This window comes from Dreissena polymorpha, chromosome 2 (genome assembly GCF_020536995.1).
Source record: "Dreissena polymorpha isolate Duluth1 chromosome 2, UMN_Dpol_1.0, whole genome shotgun sequence".
Classification (NCBI taxonomy): Eukaryota; Metazoa; Mollusca; class Bivalvia; order Myida; family Dreissenidae; genus Dreissena; species Dreissena polymorpha.
This window is the reverse complement of record NC_068356.1, coordinates 105850523-105870243: the sequence shown is the minus strand read 5'-3', so window position 1 is coordinate 105870243 and position 19721 is coordinate 105850523. Positions and strand designations below refer to the sequence as shown.

General features: G+C 32.0%; 1 protein-coding gene across 4 annotated transcripts in view; it reads left to right on the top strand.

Annotated features, from left to right (window-relative positions):
* Positions 1-659: 659 nt before the first annotated feature.
* LOC127868377 (cardioacceleratory peptide receptor-like) overlaps positions 660-19721 on the top strand; it is a 176914-nt gene continuing 157852 nt past the window's right edge. Inside the window, exons 1-7 of one of the 4 annotated variants that reach the window (XR_008044102.1) lie at positions 660-1124; positions 2745-2886; positions 3273-3476; positions 3743-3888; positions 4193-4343; positions 4732-4827; positions 5803-7826. Coding sequence is in view for 1 of the 4 variants with exons in the window: in XM_052410095.1 (XP_052266055.1) it covers positions 1023-1124; positions 2745-2886; positions 3273-3476; positions 3743-3888; positions 4193-4343; positions 4732-4827; positions 5803-6038 (1077 nt within the window). In the remaining 3 variants the exon portion in view is untranslated. Of the gene's footprint in view, positions 1125-2744; positions 2887-3272; positions 3477-3742; positions 3889-4192; positions 4344-4731; positions 4828-5802; positions 8404-19721 lie in introns of those variants that run through there. The other 3 variants (XR_008044101.1, XR_008044100.1, XM_052410095.1) reach the window with 3 other exon arrangements.

Below are 19721 nucleotides of genomic sequence, written 5' to 3'. Positions count from 1 at the left end.
TCCTAGAAATGGAACGTCTGCAATAACCATTTTCAGTCCGAATGAAATTTAAATAATAGGGAACCAATAGTATGGGACGCGTCATTTTATTGTACACAACCGCTTGTACAGGGTATATTACAGGCGGTGAACACTGTTAAAATGTTTTATATTGGATGTATCAAATTAATTTCTGTTGATATTACACATTTTGCATCTTGTGTCCGGCTCAGCGATCAACAATGAAGTGTTTGCTGCTATTGACCTTACAATTATGTTTTCAAAGCACGTGATATTAAAGCATAGTCTGGAAAGGTTTTATCCTTCAAAATAAAAACAATTTATTTGATTGCAATACGCATTAAAACGTTATTTTGAAGAGAAAAAAGGCTAACATATCACACATAGCAATCAAAGGTGCCTGTTATATACATTCACCATTATAGTTCAACCATATTTGCATCATTCCCCGACAATATTAATTAAATAATTTGCCAACGGCCGTACAACGCCGAGTGGCGGATTTAAATAAAAAGTATCAACCATATGTTGCATCATTCTCCGGCAATAATAATACAATAATTTGCCAACGGCGGATTTAAATAAAAAGTATAAAACATAAGTTAGGTATCACGCTTTTGCGTAACTCAAGATAGCAAGCATGCAGAAAGCCGATTGCAGCTGGCTGCCTTAGAAACACGCTAAGCGCGCTGATCTTCGATACTCGAAGTCATTGGGAACTTCGTTGGCAAGACGTTATTGTGCTGTGAATGTCTTCAAGCTTTTAACAGTTTGAATAACGTGAATAATACACTGCAACAAAGAAAAACGCTTGTTTCGAAATATTCAAAGCTTTTACTAAAGCGAAGGAAAACTAACAATTTCTCAATATGTGAAGCTATTTGATGTGGGTCGTGTAAATTATGTGACACTCGGAACAAGGATAGTTTTTGCATAGTTTTGACAAAGGAAGCTTCAAGCAGGGAAATAACGTGTATTTATCCATTTGTAAAACAGCGCTTGAAAGAACAACAACGATAATAATGGAGTATAACCGCTCGAATGTGAATCAAAGCGCGATCGTAATAATGGAGTCTAACCGCTCGAATGTGAATCAAAGCACGATCGTTCAGCCTGATTATTCTGTAAGTATGCTTGTTTACAAAAATATAGTGAGTTAAAATTCGTTGTTAGCATTTATGTAACTAAACATGTATTATATTGCGTAAGTCTTGTGCCAAAACGATATTAACGTAAATAAAGACTAAAAATATAAATAATATTATTAACGCCATCGGGTGGCAGTTTTAATTAAACTGATTAAAATCAGTGCGTTCGTGTACAAAAGAAACCTTGGTTGACTCTAACAATGGTTTAATAACTGGATTATATAATTAAAAAAAATAGGTAAAGTGTATAAAACTGAATAATTTACATAAGAGTTTTAAACCTGGAAATAAAACAAGAATTTGTTCTTGATTTTATCCGTTTCGTCCTTTTAAACTTCAAGTACAAATTGATAGCGTGCAAGCATAAATATTATATTTATCATATCATATACGTAATGGTATAACCATCTGGAATTAATAACACATTTATATTATATTTAGGAGATCGATAACAATAGGTTATTATTCAATACATATTTTATATGGAAAAAATACCACCATCCGTGTTTTATAAATTAACAGAAGTGCTTGGATATTAAATCCTTAATATTTCATGAAATAACCGGTTAATAACAACATGCGATATATAAACAATTTATGCTATTCCTACCATTAACTGCATCTATTAAAACACAATTTATTTTATTGCAGTCTGGCCAATACTGTTGTGCCAAAAGAAAATATACTTTAAGTATGATTGCATACAACAACGTTCATCTTACTTCGTATATGTATTTTATAATAAACTAAATGTGCAATAAGTATGTATTACAGATTATGCAAATACATAAACCGTATAAAATGTGATACTCAATTGCTTATCGATAGAATATACTGCGATTTTATGTATAATTTATTACCTAAATGTATTTTATTTATTATTATTCACCTGAGCAAAACACACAACACATATTTGACTTTATCACATGAACATTATTGTTATGATAGTCAAAACTAACATGAGCAAATGTATTTTGTTATAATAGTTACAAACTGTTGATCAATGTTTCACAGATAGTGTTACAACATTATAATATCTAACGTCAGGTTTTATCATACGCCATAATTCCTCTTGATCTGGTTATTTAACAACGTATTGAATGAGACATGGCCTCTTCAGTACTTGGCTTCATTTTACAAAAACCGCTGACTGAGAGGTATCGCTTTCAGTTGTGTGCGTATTTAGGAACAGTCACTGCTCACTGAGGATTCAAACGTCAAGGTAATATTTATCAAAGAAATTGCATCGCATAGTGCTGCAAACAAACATTAAAACAACAATTTGGCGGTTGATATTCAATAAAAAATCTGAAAAAAAGTGTTAACTTGTAAATGGAGTTATTACATAATATAACATATCCGTAAATTTATTTGCCAATTGTAAAACGAACGAAACTTATCGAAACTTTGAACATGTTGTTTTATTACCAAAGCAGCTGTAAACGGTTATCATGACAATTGTCTGCACTGTATTGTGTTGATCTTCGAATTTGTTTTAGTAATGATTAGATAGCTAAGGTGCGGGTTATTCCAAAACAATACATGATATTGGTTAAGTAAATGATGCCTTTTGTATTTAACGTATTTCGTTTGCAGGGAACGTACGTTGCCATCTCTGTGGTTTGTCTGCTGATGGCGGCAGTTATAATCTCCCTCAACGGTCTGGTCATCTTCATCATAGCTCGACAGAAAGACAACAACAGGCTTCACTTCTTCATATTACATATTGCAATTGCTGGTAAACTTCTTTTTGACGGAAACGTTTATTTTAAGTACCGTATATAAATCAGTTGCATTTGCCTTTCATTTACATCATATAAGAATAACAAATTTAGCGTTTGAATGGTAAGTGATTAGTCACGAGTGTGTTGACTGAATATTACATAGTGCATTGCAGTTTAGATGGATGTCATTATTAAATGCTAACGTGTAAATAAATATGAGGAATACCAATAGTTACCATTACAAACCTGTCACAAAACAACAACAACTTAAAAACCCAGCAAAAACCACCCAAAACGCGATTCATAAACAAACTGATCGCTCACTTAAACATTGAGTGGCATACTACTACTGTTCTTACGAAATTAAATATTGGACTTTCTAGTAATGCATATATTTCAGACCTTTGTGTTGGCATAGTATGCGTATTTTGCGAGGGGATATTCTACGGTATCCTGCGAAATGAGTGGTACTTGGGTGACGTCATGTGTCGCATTTGGCAGTATTCTACGTTTGTGGTCCTAATTGTGTCTAACAACCTTCTCATCGGAATGAGCGTGGACCGATACGTGGCTGTACGGTATCCATTGAGGGCAATAACCGGAGGTACACTGTAAAGATAACACATACTTTAATAAAAAATATGTAATCAAAATTGTAGCTTCGAAACAATCGTGCGATATTATTAAGTTAGTTGTATTAATGATTTTATAACTTTACTGCCGACTGTTTATCCTTTTTGATAGTGTATTCTTGAATCAATGGATATTGTCATTTTATGAAGACAATTAACACCCATAACGTGAATACAATTCTCATGACTGAATGTGTGATTTAGCGGAGAAATTATCTTTAAACTTTCAACATTGCAGGGTACCGGCCATACAAAGCCATAATTATCGGCTCATGGATAATTGCCCTTCTGATTCCTGTATGGACTTTCCCGTACATTGGCATAGCCATTGATGGTGATTCATACCACTGTTCCGTTGATTTCAAAACCTACATTGGGTGGCAGGTGTTTTACCCTTTATCTCAATTATTAAGTTATCGAGGACCATACTGTTAAGGAGAAAAAATAAACTTATATGCCAATAAAGCTATGTGCTTTTTGCTTCCATACAATTAATTCCCGATAGTTTTCGTCTGTAAATTTAAGTAAAGTCTGAAACAAACACACGAACAAAGTTGCAATTAATGAAACGGTTTCAAAAACGAAAACATCGTAACGATCGCTTGTCAATTCAACACGATTAAAAGGCTCGCAATACTTTAATAAATGAAGGTATTATTATAAATGTGTGCCGATTATGTTATTTCAGCTATATGTCTGGATCACACTGCTGCTTGTGTTTTTCATCCCATTCCTAGCTGTCTCCCTTTGTTATGTCGGCATCTCGGTTGTCGTATGGAATCATTGGCGGAAAAGAGGAAATCTCACGGAAATTACTGAAATGAACACTACGCTAAAAGGTAAACACATATTCAAAATTATTATATATTTATTTAAACGCAGTGTACATATGTTTAATGTACAAAACGTTAATCATTTTCATTAATCTATATATTACACCTTTAAATGAGAATAAACTGTCTTATACTATATTTAAAATAATCATAATGATTGCATGTTTTTCTATTTGCTTGCAAAATTTGTTATTGTAACTGTTATACATTAATTTAAAAATAATTGATTTAGATTGGTATATTTAAACCGTTTAGAATGCTCGGTTTTTATCAGTACTAACTGTTACATGTAATGCCGTCTGTATTGCTCAGATTCACACTGCATACAAAGTGTATATCTCGTGAACGAAGAAGTTGCTAAATCGGACTGAAATATATGTGTGTTTAATTACAGAATCAACTTTCCCGTCACGTCAAAAATCCATGAACGAGGGTTTACTACCAAAAGCCAGAATAATAACAATAAAGATGACTTTGATAATATGCCTTAGTAAGTAATTTTCTCATATGATTTAATCCGTCAGTTTTACTGACATTTTAACAGATCTTTTCAGCCATGCTATTTGTTTTTCAAAACATTTAACGCAAAGTGTTTGACATATAATTTACCTTGGCGAATAGTATTTTGAAAAAAGCAGGTATCATATTTTTTTAATTTGTTTTGTATTTTTATTTATTACAAGTTGATCTGTGATGAATCATGCAAAATCCATGCTATTCTTGATTTCGAAAACACATAATAAATAATCAAGTTGGCATTACGTTAAGGCAGCCGAGTGAAACATGTTTGTATAGCTACTATGTACCGAATGTTATATTGACTGAGCTCACTATCCGCCTTCATAAGGATAGATAGAATACTAAGTCGGTGCCGATTGAAGCGAAGTTTATTTTGCGAGGCTTAGAAAATCTGAACCACGAGCCTTTGCGAAACCTCGTTTTATTCGGCACCAACATAGTTTTCGATTTACTCCATACATGTTCTAAGTCATCAATTATTTCTTTAAAAATAGAATAGGAAAATAGAACTGCACTTATAAAGAATATGACTTTTGTTGTTTGACTTGTTAATAATTACGTCATGAGCTTTTAATATTTGTAAGAAAAAATGTTTTTGCTGTTTATGTTGAATTTTGTGTTTAAAATATATGACATTATGGTATCAAATCGAGAGTATTGTTAAATCTGCTTCAATTTTACAAGAAACAATGGCGACCTACTGGACCGTGATAGGTGACGTCATTCAAAAAAGTAGTCCGCCGCGTGAGAGAGCTAAATTTCAGCATTGTCAAAATAAAGGAAAATATATTCCAGTGTAGTTTATTTCGACAATGCACGTCAGATGATGGGATAAAAAATCTTACTGCACTGGCCTCAAACTAAAGTTATTTGGTCTGGTTCCTTATTTAACTAACACAATGCTGAGCGTTAAAACCACAATACATTTGTTCATAAACTATTTCAGCGTTCTTCATTTGCTGGCTGCCGGCAACAGTGTTCAGCACTATGGACTTATACGGCATAAATGAGCTTGACCGTCGCTACTATATGGTCCTGCAGCGCTTATATCCACTCAACAGTGCGTGCAATCCAATAATAGTCTTGTTGTTCAGCAAGCAATTGTTGCCATGCGGGTCGCCAAAGTCTTCGAAAGCGACAATATGTTATGAAAGTATCGAAACAACGAAAACCACATTATGAATAATGATATCGTTAATAACTGGTTCGGCACTTTGCGTAAAAGCACAGACTTGAACAACAAGACGGCGTTACTGAGATAAGTGACATTAAAATACCTGCAACGAAAAAAACGTAATTACTCAAAAGTATATTTTGATAATTAACCAGTAAAAAGGAGCACAAAGGAGCAGCAAAACTATGTTCAGTCGACGCTAAATTGTTTTATCGAACGTCTCTACTAAACAAACTTAAACAGGTCAAAACTTTCAACAAGAAGACAGAAATACAGACGTGTTCCCTTTCACAAAATGCGTTATAAAATTAATCTCAAAAGCAGACAAGTCTCATTCACTAAAACCACAAAACCTCAACGACCTGCGAAATGACGAATTGTTACCTGTAATTCAGACATTAGTGAATCATCATTTATCTCAAAAGCTGTACAAGTGCCAGAATTGCATCAGCATCTTAATTGTCATTTTTTTAAGTATCAATCATCAGAAATTTCACACAATCTACTAAATTATTATTGTTTAATAATGGAACAAGATTTGGTCATATTTTCAAGCAAGTAGCCTTTAGTACAGATCCCTCATTTTTAGGCAGTTGTTTGACTCATGTTGAGAAGTTCAAACATTTTGTTCAACATTGGCATCACTAAGAATTTCTTAGGAATCACCTGCAAGGAAATATACCGTGTTTTCAACTTACTACTTTCTTTTTATATGTGAATACCTGAACTATAATTCTTAATATCCAGCCATTTATCGTCTTGTCAATACGTTTCACATAATACATTCACTGCCAAAAAAACTTACCATATTTGACGCTTTCGAGTGTCCTTCCGCTACTGTTCTTCGTCTTTCCTTTTAGTATTACTATCATCCTGCTCTGTCTTTTATATATGTTTAAGAACCTCATGGACACTCTAATGCGCTACTTCTTTATCATTCAAAACCCTTTAGAAATTGATTGACCTGGTTGCACGTGCTTAATTCTTAAACGCACAACGATTATCGATAGAGAAAAATGCATACATAAGTTGAAGTAACTTGTTTTCTTATCCAATTTTTCATCGACATAATTCACATGTTATGTTCAAAGTATCTTAATAAATCTTTAATAAACCCAAATCATATCATATGAAAGCAATCGACTCGAATTTTACATTTAAATAAGAATGTTATATCAATATACAGAAGTGAAACTCCAGCTGCTGGAGCAGTATTGAATTCTTATTATAAACATTATTTTCTTTTGTTTAATAAGCTCTTAAATAAGTGAAGAAAACGTTGATATCTGTTTATGTATTTTCAATATGTTCCGCAACTGATTTAATGGCAACGCATACTATATTTGTTTTAGTTGAAATAATACGTCTGCAAACATATTGCTAGTTTGCAAAATGAATTTTGTTTATTTTTAACAAATTGACATCTCATAGTTATTGTCTTTTAATCTAAATGTACTCGTATCCCTTAATTAAACTATACGTTTCAATGCGATCGTTTGGATTCAGACACAAACTATTTTTATGAACAAACAATGTCAACGAATATCACGACTAATACTTTCAGAGTTACAACAAGGGGCCGTAATGGATCATATGAGTCGACTTTAAGGTAATTAAGCATTATATAAACTAAGATTGAATGGCAAACTTGTATTGATAAATGATATTCGTTTGTCTTAAATTTAACTCTACATGTAATGCAAACATTTTTCAGCATTGAACTCTTTCAGACTGGTTATGACTGGCTGTGATCACTGTTTATTTTGGAACCATTTTGTACTTGTATCTTCTCCTAGGTTTAAAAATCTGTTTTTGCTACAGTTAAGCTTTGCAGTGTTTTGTGCGCACACAACATGCATATTCATATCAAGAAACTTATTATCTAGGACTTAAATTGATTCAGGTCTTTCTTATTTTGAAAACCGACACAGAGGGAAAAATGAATTGAATGCATTAACTGCTATAGATAAGATATCATCTTATAAAGCAATTAACTAGTTAATGATTGGCTTTAATAACTACATATGTAAATTTAGCAAACGTACTCGAAAATAAATTCCTTACAATCTAAGTATTTATACAAAACTGTAATACTTGTTATTGAATGATAAATGCCGTATAGTAGTATATTATTATTACATTTTTTTACCGAACTGTTAGATTTTCAAACTGTATGCTATTGTTCGTCTGGTAGTTTGAATTGATAAATTAATTTAGTTATGTCATTATTAACTTAGTTTGCATTTTCAGCTCTAGATAACGCGAACTTCCTCTGAATATTCGTAAATGATCATATCGTGTATGTGTATCTATGTTTCTTATGTTAAACTATATATTAGTAGCACAAGTAAAACAAATAAAATATTTCGAACAGAACAATATTTTGTTATATTTAATGCATATCGTGGTACACCTGTGGTCATAGTGTTGAGTTAGTGTGTAGATCCTGTATACTTGAGATCAACTCGTCGCTTCATGTATAGAGAACGCATACATATAGTGCACACACAGGTAGGGAAAACGATATCATATTATGAACTATTTTATGGTTAAAGCACACACAGAAAAATAGACTAGACTACAATAAATAGAACACTTTCATTGTGACAAAGTTAGATACAAACACTATGATAGCGGCCAATAGTGTATCATCCTCAGCGCGTTCAAGACATTTAATGTTAAACACGGCTGCCTATGGAAGCAGAAATCAGTTTGTAATGGTGAACGATCAGCGCCTTGATGATTCCAAAAATGAATCAGACAGCTATGCTTTCAGGAAGGTAAATTATCTGGCTAAATGTTGATCTAAGAAAAGTAAGTAGTATTTTAAATCTTCTACTTACTAAGTTTGTCAGATTCTGTTTACAGAATAGCACATACATAAGTTAATGTAAAAATTAATAACTTACGTAATGAATAATAATGAATAATAATGTTTCTTGTGTGTGCGCATCGTTAAGTTTGACGTTCCATTATTAAGGTTCATTTTAAAATCAAACCGATGGAGTCGTTTTCGTCAAAAAATAATATGTACAATTTATTGAAAGCGTTTGTTTTCTTTTTTGCAAGACAGTCACCTGAAATACTTTGTAAGGAAATGTAACTTGATAATATAAAGCAATAAAACAATATGGGTAAAGCTTAACATTTTTAGTCCATATCTCTTAATTCACAGGGACGTAGTCTATTTTAATATGCGAAGGTATATTACGGAAACCCTGTTAAGTTATAATGAAAGCCTTTATTATGTAACCATTTGTTTTTCAAACGGTATGCGTATTTATTAAAAAGATATTTTAAAGTTGGTAACAGACACGAACAAGCTATCTGTTATGTTAGTGTATGTGTTCAGTGACAGTGTAATAGTTTTTGCACATATTTGTGAGTAACGTTAATCAATAAAACCAAATAGCAATGTTAATGTAGCCTGCAATAATCAGAGACATTGCTTCCATGTCTGTGTGCGTACGGATGAATCTAATAAACATAATAACAACACATGTATTGTTTCAATAAACAACAAAATATACGCATCATGCCAATGCCACGTGGTACATAACTTACCAACAGTAACTTAAATGATGATTCACTAATACAGGCTGTATATTGGTGTACACTACTGTATGGAATTTATTGGTTAATTGTTTTTATGAGTGTTAAAACGTTGGTTAATATATGTTCGAGTTCAAGGTAACGCATACCTGTCGGTAGGAGCGATGTTGGAAATGTCAGTTGTATTTCACTGACGCTTCTATGACACGGGTCGTTTACGGACATCATCGTGACACTGTCTGCTGACTGCTGCAGTTATTTCATCCCTGAACTCAGATGATCTTCACCATTGCTCGAAAGAAAGCCACTAACATAATTCAACTTTTTAATACCATCTTGCAATTGCTTGTGAACATCATTAACATGCACATGTATATATTTGATTGCAAGATCCTAAAATATTGAATAAAAGTATGTTTCCCCGCATCATTAGTCCACAAGGTTGACAAATTTGATCTTATATTTCCGATTTCGGACGAATGAAATATTGTTATCGAAAGTGTTTAGTTATAATGATTAAATTTTAAGTTTACGTTAATGAGGACAGATTATGTTTAACAATTGCGATACGTTTTTAGTTACACTTTCTTTACCTAGTATCACGAATTATGTGATAACTGCTCATAAAATACATGTCGAACGCGAGCATAACAAACATAGATCCGTATGCTAATATTTCGTAGACGAGTTTAATTTGTAGAATAAAGGTCAAATATGTATAACATACATGTTTAAAGTATTCCCGCACCCCATTGTAGGTGTACAACTTTTCATAATTGCGTTCGTTCAACTATTTCATAGAAAAGAGACGAGACCTAGCGCATTTATGTGCGTACGAAAGCGGATATAGACACTAAGAAAGGCAGGCACGCAATGTTTTGTTTAAGATTTTGTTTCTAGGAAGATTGTGAAATATTGATTATTCAGCTGAAATAGTGTACATTTTTACAGCAGACAATAGTTTCTGTTCTATGGGTGCCTTTCCTCTCAGTCAATATTGTTACTTCATACATCTGAGCCAACAACTTTTGTTATTGCATAATCTACGCGTTTACAGGTGTGGTTTGTTAATGTCAAAGGAACTCATGTTTAGACATTAGTTTTTGGCTGGCAAATGGAAAAAAATCGACCAATTGGTCAAATCTTGTTTTGAATGTAAACCATTGGGTGATTAAAGGGAATACGGAATATGACGTTCAAACGAAGAAGAAAAGCTTTTTTCCTATACCTCTAAGCTTAAAACTATTTTCCCTCAAGTAAAGTTCAAAACGCTTCTTCTGTTTGGCTCATACTATTGGTTTGTGTAGGCTTTTCCCTTATGTCTACGTGTTCGGTAATCGGTACGCTGCAATAAATAAACGGACACTTTGTGAAAATACTTCTGTTCTCTTGCTAATGCTTGTTTAGTTGTATTCATAAACCTACAGTTGTTTTCACAAAGACATATGTCCTTTCGATTATTTATAAATTATAAAAACAGGTTATATCATTAAATGCATAGGAATCATGATAACACATGTAATGATATTTTCAATAGCCAGAGCAAGATTATAATGAAAGAGATACACTTTATTGTTGTTTTTTTGCGAATTTGTGTACGGTTTGAAGTACACGATAATAAATTGATTAAAGTAGAAACAAAAATGTCAAGACAGACCTTGAGATCGAATTCGGAAACTAAACGACCATTGCACTTGGTGATTACTTGTTAATTACTACACGTACAATCATTTAAATAAATTTACGAACGTTTTATCACAGAGTATGGAACAAACAGAATGGTGCAAATATCATATTCCAACACGTTGAACTGCAAATATATGCTTTCGGAATAAATTGTTGTAGGGTAATGCTTAGTCGTTTCGTATTTTCTTTTTTCCACGCCTGCTCTGGTGCTATTGTACGGAATATTAAACATAATTATGAGTTTATTTGGTGTTCAATTATATTGAATCAAATGACTTGTATTTGTGTTATAAGAATTGACAAACCAATGGAGATGGATAATGCAAAAAATACTTTTCGGTAACAGAATATTTTAAAAGTCCAATAAGTCCAGACGGCCAAACAAACAGACACAACATCACAGTGATTAAGGTAGGCAGACAGGCAGGATGAGGTTATTAACTCAAAATAAGTTATTGTGGCTAATGGAGAGATAATTGGCCTATTGATAAATAAATACACTAAAGTATGAAAAGCATGTGAATTAAAAGATGTAATCTGGTGTGTGGTCGCTCGTTTATTCCAAACGATTCAACATAAAAGTATAACGCACATAGGTTATTACGTAAAATCTATTGTCTTATCATTATTATATAACAAACACATATGGTTTATTTACATGATACCCTATGGGTTGAAAAAGTGTCGCGTTAATGATCAGAGTTCTCTTTATCTTCCGTTCTGTGATAAAAAAAATCAGGATCTTACGCGTATTTCAAATGCTAACCATAAGCACAATTATTGTATATATGTCAATAACATTGATATTTCCCCTGTAAATTCCAATGCTAAAATAATCAATAAATGTAAAACGAGTACACACTTTAATTTGATAGTTTTCCTAGATGTGCATTATTATGCCTTGAATGTATCATTAACAGATAAACATAAGATGCAACGAGACATACAATAAAAATAAACAAAATAAATTATTCGTTTAAAAAATAAAAGCTGATTAGGAAAAAAGCATTTTAAATATTTAAAACCTGTTTATATTACAAAGAATCCTTTGATCCCTGTGTTGTATACAAATGCATCATGTCGTCAAGTCCTTTGTGATGCACACAAAGCGTATTAGTATTATTTTTAATGTTTCTTGCACTAATCGATGTCTATTACGTTTTAAAAGTTTAAATGAATGTGACAAGTTTATGAATATCAAAAATTTCCTGAAAATGCAATTTGGCATAATGTGTGTTGTGATTGTGTCCTTCGGTTCAGCAATTAAAATATGTGTGTGTGTGCTTTGTTGTTGTTTCAATCATTTCGTTTAACTTAAAAAAATACTCATTGCCATATCTGCAAAACACATCAAGTGTTTTTTATTATACATGTTTTGTTTAAATGTGTCAAGAAATTAAACTTCAAATCTTAAAACGTTCTATTCTTTTTATTAAAGTACAACAACAAATACTCTCTTATTCATTATAACACAAAACATACATCATCATACTGGAAAATAATCATGTGAATATTTCAATCTGAAACTCAATACACAATGTTAAAAATCAGCCATTATAAATGGCATTTCTTGCCGATATCTTATTTTTATACACACTTTTTCCATGTGCATAAGAAAAAGACTTCTATGAAGCTATAGAATTTCGATGTTAAATTAATAAACATAATTGAATTATTTTCATAAAAATTATTAAAAACGTATCATATGAACATTAATATCCTATATTCTTACGTTCAATATGAATATATACGCTAACGGAAATTTCTAATGCACATTACGTTTAGTATATATTTAAGAAATGAAAAGCCCTTATCGACCCTTTTCAGTTATCACTGAAGGTCAATGTTGGCATCCAATTGTCAAAACCCAAACTTTAGATTATTGTTATCATTTTAGCAAAGATAAATAAAGATAATGCATTTTAATACAAACCAACACATGACTTTTGTAGAATTGCATTTTTGTTGTAGGAAGGTTGATAGTTGAAACGGTATATCAATTTAGCTAATTGCAACTCATTCTCGATGTTTACATAATTCACAACACATACACATAATTATGTTCAGACATAATGGATTGATTGTTCAGATGCCTTGATATGTTCACTATAATAGAACTAATTATCTTGTACCTGGTCAATAAAGCTACATGTTGTAAATGTCGATCGAGCACTCACGTGTTTAGATTACTACATGCTGTGGTAATTCGTATAAAGTATATGTAGTATGTGTTTTTGTAGTGCTAACACTCCACAATTTTGAATCCGACCAATTTGACATTTGGTGTGTAACCAATGTACTTTTTATAAAATCTAGAATCATATTTTTTAACACTAGGATAACTTAAATTAATAGCCATCATTAAAATTTTGAATAATGTAACCGGCGGTGCGATATTTTCACATTATGTTGGCCAATACAATCAGTGAATGCGGGAGAGATAATATTAACACACATTTTACTCCACAAAAACAGACACACGGCTCCACAAGGGAATAACCTTATTTAATTAAACTTTGTCATGCATATTGTCCTTTTTTGCACAGTTAACGTTTTCTATAATTGAAACATATCGTAGATGCGCTTTGTAACATTATCTGCAGTTGACGTATAACACTGGAATCGGTCAAAATGACGGATATCTTTAGGCGTTCATATAAAATCATTCATGTAAGTGAAACCTTTCAACGGCGTACGATATAAGCAGTGTGAAGGGAGTACATATTGACATTTCCTCTAGCATTTTAGATTTCCTCTACACAAGCAGCAACATTAAAATATTATATTCAATAAATGTAATCTGGCATTTTAAAGAGGCATTACGGCTTCTGAGTCAGATGCAGTACGATAATCTGGAATTTGTACTAACTTGTGCTGGGGTCTTAACTCTTGTCGACAAGAAGTGATTAAGCTAACAAATGCATTAACCTCATTTCATAATGCCTCAACAATTGTTTCGTTCCGTAGATATAATTCATATAGAACCAATGTAATGTATACTATATCTTTTATTTACCTAAATCAAATTTAAATGGTCATGTGTTCGAAATATATTATATTGTTTTACGTTTTATCTTGAATTGTAATATGTAAATACCAATTAATTTACATGTATGTGCTTTGTGAATAATTAGGATAAGTGTGAGGATTGTTGTGGCTTTAACCTTTTCAAACCCCTAACACTCATTAACCAAGGCGGTGACTCAATAATTAATGTAGAATCATGTTTTCTTCTATTTTATAGGCATTTGATCACTTGTTAAAAATAAAATATTTTCTGATTGAAACAATAATTTCATAAACTTTGCTGATGTTATGGTATCATTGTGCTTAATAACAATGCTTTAAGACGCCACTGACAATGATCGACGTTTGCATGTATTCCCTTATGGTTAAAAAGATGAAATAATATAGTATGTCCTTCGTTAAACCACCTCAGTCTATGGGGAGATATTCTTATCTATAAAAAACGGCCACCGGAAAAACTTTGCGAAACCGAAATTTCGCAAACTTAAGTACCCTTTTTCTTGAAGGTTTGCTTATTTGTGATAAAGTATAAGATAAAAGTCTAACTTGTGATTAATAATTGGTTATTTTTGCTTGTTAAATGCGTTTTCTTCACTATGAACTTTATTTGCAAAGTTGGGGTGCCCATGGGATTTTTGTAATATCCCATGGGATTTTTCATTATCCCATGGGAATTTTGGTTTCTCCCATGGGATTTTTCTCCAGCTTTTTTTATGGGAGAAAAAATCCCATGGGATTTTCAAAAACATAAAACACGTTCGTTTGTGCTTAGTTATCGATTTTAAGCATTGTTTAAGCATTTGTGCTTATTTTCGTTCAATTTACTTTGATAGAAAAAAAATCCCATTTTTTTATGGGAAAAAATGGATTTTTTTCTGATTTTTATAGATTTATTCATGTAACCTTCAGAAATAATACCTTTTAACAAATGATGAGCATTTCTCGCGATTTCAACGCGTTATATCGTGTTTTAAAATAATAAAAAAATCCCATGGGATTTTTTACCCATGGGATTTTTTTGACCCATGGGATTTTTTTTTCCCATGGGATTTTTTTTCCAATGGGATTTTTTTTAAGGTATAAGTTTCTAAAAGCTATATAATAATAATAATTATAATAATAATAATAATAATAATAATAATAATAATAATAATAATAATAATAATAATAATAATAATAATAATCGTGCTCAATATGATGAATTTGTACTTTTAAGCGACTAACATTTTTATTCGAGCCGATCGTCGAGTCCGAATGGTGAGTGTAAGAGCAATTTACCAGTACAAATAAATCTCACTTGTGAAGAGAACGCTACCGTACTATAAAATAATCTTGATAATAAGTCATATCATTTCTCGACAGAAAATGAAAACAGTATCCATATTGATGTCAGCAATGTCCCCTGCTATGAAAAATATTGACAAAATGAAAAACCTTGACAATAATTCCGTGTCGAATACGCATTAGATTATAGCAATCAAATTCATATAAGCATTGATAAGATTATATGCGAAAATGGGTCTTATGTCAAATACGGCAAGCGTAGCTCCATTCCATAATGTCCGGTATTAAGTCACGTCAAGTTTCGTGGTCGAATTATAGCATAATAATCATTTTCACATTACGCGAATCATATGAGTTTCCCTACATATATTGTGTTAAAATTTATGTTACACTAATGTGCGATGATGAAAAGGGGATTTCGGTAATTCTACATTCGCCCGCCTAGTACCGAAATCCCCATATTTACGCCTTAAAGGGTCAATAGGTCATCGGCATGAATGGTTTTTGACTTCACATGAATGTTAAGGTGCAAAAAAAATGATATTAATTTTAATTATTAAGCACTCTTGACAGCATTAAGTTGCCTCTCAGTGGGGATTTCGGTAATTCTACACTAGAACTTAAACGCGCGCCGGTACCGAAATCCTGCTGTACAAACCTTCAAGTGTCAACAAAATTATTATAGTGTTTTTTTTCATTAGCAACCAGAGACATGTATTATCTCCCATTCGGTTACTTCTTTTGGAAAATAATTAGCGGGGATTTCGGTACTGCTACATTCGTACGCCCAGAGCCGAAATCACCCATGTTTACGCCAATCCCCCATATTACGCCTTAAAGGGTCTATATGTCATTATGTTTGGGTTTTGGCTTTGCATTAATGTTGATTTGTACACAATCATATTAGTGTTAATCATTTAAACACTCTTATCAGAATATTTTTTCCATTATTAAATAGTTTATTAATGTGAAAAATGTGTAAACGAATGTAAAAAAGGTAAAATGTACATTTAAAACATTGGTTACACAAAAGTATATGTAAATATAACATGACATAGTAATAATAAGTCTTAAGAAAGTATTTTCCAAACAAATCTGATGAAACAAATGATATCGTACTACCTTATTTACAATATGCTATACACTTTTGCAATTTAGTTATCAATGTTTAATCAAAGCATAAATCAGGATAATATGTTGCCTATTAGCGGGGATTTCGGTAATTCTTAACAAGCACATAAACCCGCGCCGGTACCGAAATCCCCGCTGTACAAACCTTCAAGTGTAAAACAATACTGATTTAGGTTTTAATAAAGGGAACAATAGTATTTTTGGCCACCAAAAAGCACTTCCGCGTCAACAAAACGATTGAAATTATGTCAGAAACCCAGCTTTTCATTGTATGTATTGCAATACACCATCGGCCGCCGAGAGCGGAATACTGCGCTTGGCCGCTAAACAATGTGGATTGCATCAAATTAAATGTCAATTTTCGATTTTATTACAAAAATAAACACTGCCTTTTTATAAATATGTCAAGCACGTACACTTAACAAAAAAATCGATATATCTTTATGTAATGTAGAAAAGTAAAGCGCTTTATATATAACAATGTTTTATAATGTCTCTCTGGTTGAGAAAAAAAATTAAAACAAAACCATGTAGAACATATATGTTTTCATAATTAAAAAAAAATATTTAATGATGCACGTGATGTTTTATAATTGATATAAGTTCACGTGTCATTGAACGAGTTAAGGGAGAGATGCGAATTAAATTACACATAATTAAAAAATGATACTATACTGTCAGCTTGATTTATAAATTGTGTTCCATCGCGCCAATATATTCATTGTTCCATGAAATTGTGTATAAAAGCAAAACGATTGAAATTATGTCAGAAATCCTGCTTTTCACATGAAATGATCTTTAACACTTTATTTATTCCAATCAGGTAATTAATAATAATAGGGGAAGTCTATACTGTGTATTAGAAACTTGTTGTGGTGATCCCTATCTTATCCGCTCAATACACATCCATCTGGCTACTGTACAGAAAAAATTAGATTTACTTCCAAAATAACTGATTTCATTAATTGCTAACTTGTTGTCTACATTTTAAATTAACAACGATAATGGATCAACATCACCGTTGCACAATTATTAAGTTCACAGTAATCTGTACTTTAAATAGATAGCCTAATTAAAGACGGTGCTAATAAAGAACAAAGCGTGAATGTGGATATTAAGAAATTAGATCCTTTTTTGCATGACACTGGCAGTATATCATTTTATCTTAATATAAATAAGCCACATTTAAGACATGGATAAAATTAAAATAAGACACATTTGCATCTTTCATTTCTTGAAAAAAAAAAAAAGCACGCAGTCACATATAAATAAGATACATTGAAGACACAGAAAAAAATAAATAAGACACATTTGCATCTTTCACTAAATTTTCTTAAAAAAACATGTGAAACTGAAGAAAAACATTTATTACTGACACACTATTCTAAAAGTCGACTGACAACTTAAGTTCAAAGAGGGATTTACAATTAAATAAGATCCATTTTCGCATGATGCTGGTTGTAGAGCAAGCAATACATTTCTTACTGACACATTATTCTAAAAGTCGACAGGCAACATAAATTCAAAGAGGGAACCACAATTAAATAAGATCAATTTTCGCATGATACTGGTTGTATAGCAAGTAGTCACATATTAATTACAGCTTGCATTAGTTGCAATAATTTTGTTAAGTGCGCGTGCTTCTGAACGTTGCGTTAAGCGAGAGTGTTGTCATTTTGTTAGTTTTATATTTTGGTATTATGTATGATTATTGCTTGTTTTGAATTTGAAATAAACGCTTTCCGGCAAATAAGCATCGTCTTAATTTTAATACAAATAATGAACATTTGACATACAAAATGTCCAATAACATACCGGCAATAACATAATATATATGTTAATTTCTGTGTAGGTTTATACCGAAATTATAGCCGACATCGGCAGTTAGGGAAATTTAGTGACACACTTTAACACATCAAACATGCATGATAGTTCTTTTTTCATATGATATTCCCCTGGTTGCTTACCGGTGTATTGGTGCAGTTGATAACCCCGCCGGGACTACTAGGGTGCTAATACACACGTGTATCGTGTTCAATACCCGATCCATGCTACAACGTGTAAGAACGGGAATTTCGGTAATTCTACCTTTTTAAGCTTGCGCACCTCTAATGGGCACATATCCAAATATAATTTAATTAATTATTTTCCTAATCAGCATCATATCACTAAACTACATGCAAATTTGTAGGTAGCTTTCCATGCTTAAAAAAAAAATAAACCGATTTTTTCAAAACCACCCTCACGCTCGGCTTTTGTCCAGTTTATTTTCACCCCTGGGGTATATAAAAGTTCCATAATTCATTCAAATTTCCAAATATGGGCATGCAGTTGGTGTGTACAGATGCAGTAAAGGTGTTTAAAGTTTAAACAAGATGAAATAAGTATTCTTTTACAGACATTTATTTTTTACAAATTTTAATCTATGGAATAGCGCCATTAAATGTAAGTGATTTCAGCCAAGTAAAAATTGGGTCGGTTAAAAACAAAGTGTCATAAAATTCAAAATAGTATCATTTAAGTTATATTTTAAATTAAGTTTTTATAGAATCACTATATACAGCAAAAATACCAAAAAATAGACAGATTTACCGTTTACTTTTTGAAATAAAAATAAAAATGCAACATGCATCATTCGTATTTTCAGCAGTAAATTAATCAATTTAGCCATAACGTTGTTTTAATTTTAAAATTGAAGGATGTGCATACAATTTTCAACATATTTAACAATAAACATAGCTTATGTGCTATATTAAATCAAATTACGTTAGAAAAGAAATAAAACGCGTCGCAAAAAGTATGCGATGTCGGCAGGAATCGAACCTGCGCGGGAAAATCCCAAAAGATTTAATTTCATCGCCTTACCCACTCGGCCACGACAACTTTACATCTGTGTAACCTTAAATTAGATATATATAAGTAAACAGGTAAAAAGGCTCGCTCGATCTTTGAAGAAATCGCGAAATCGTATTTTTCAGATGATAATTGGATCAAAGTCAATATTTATAGTG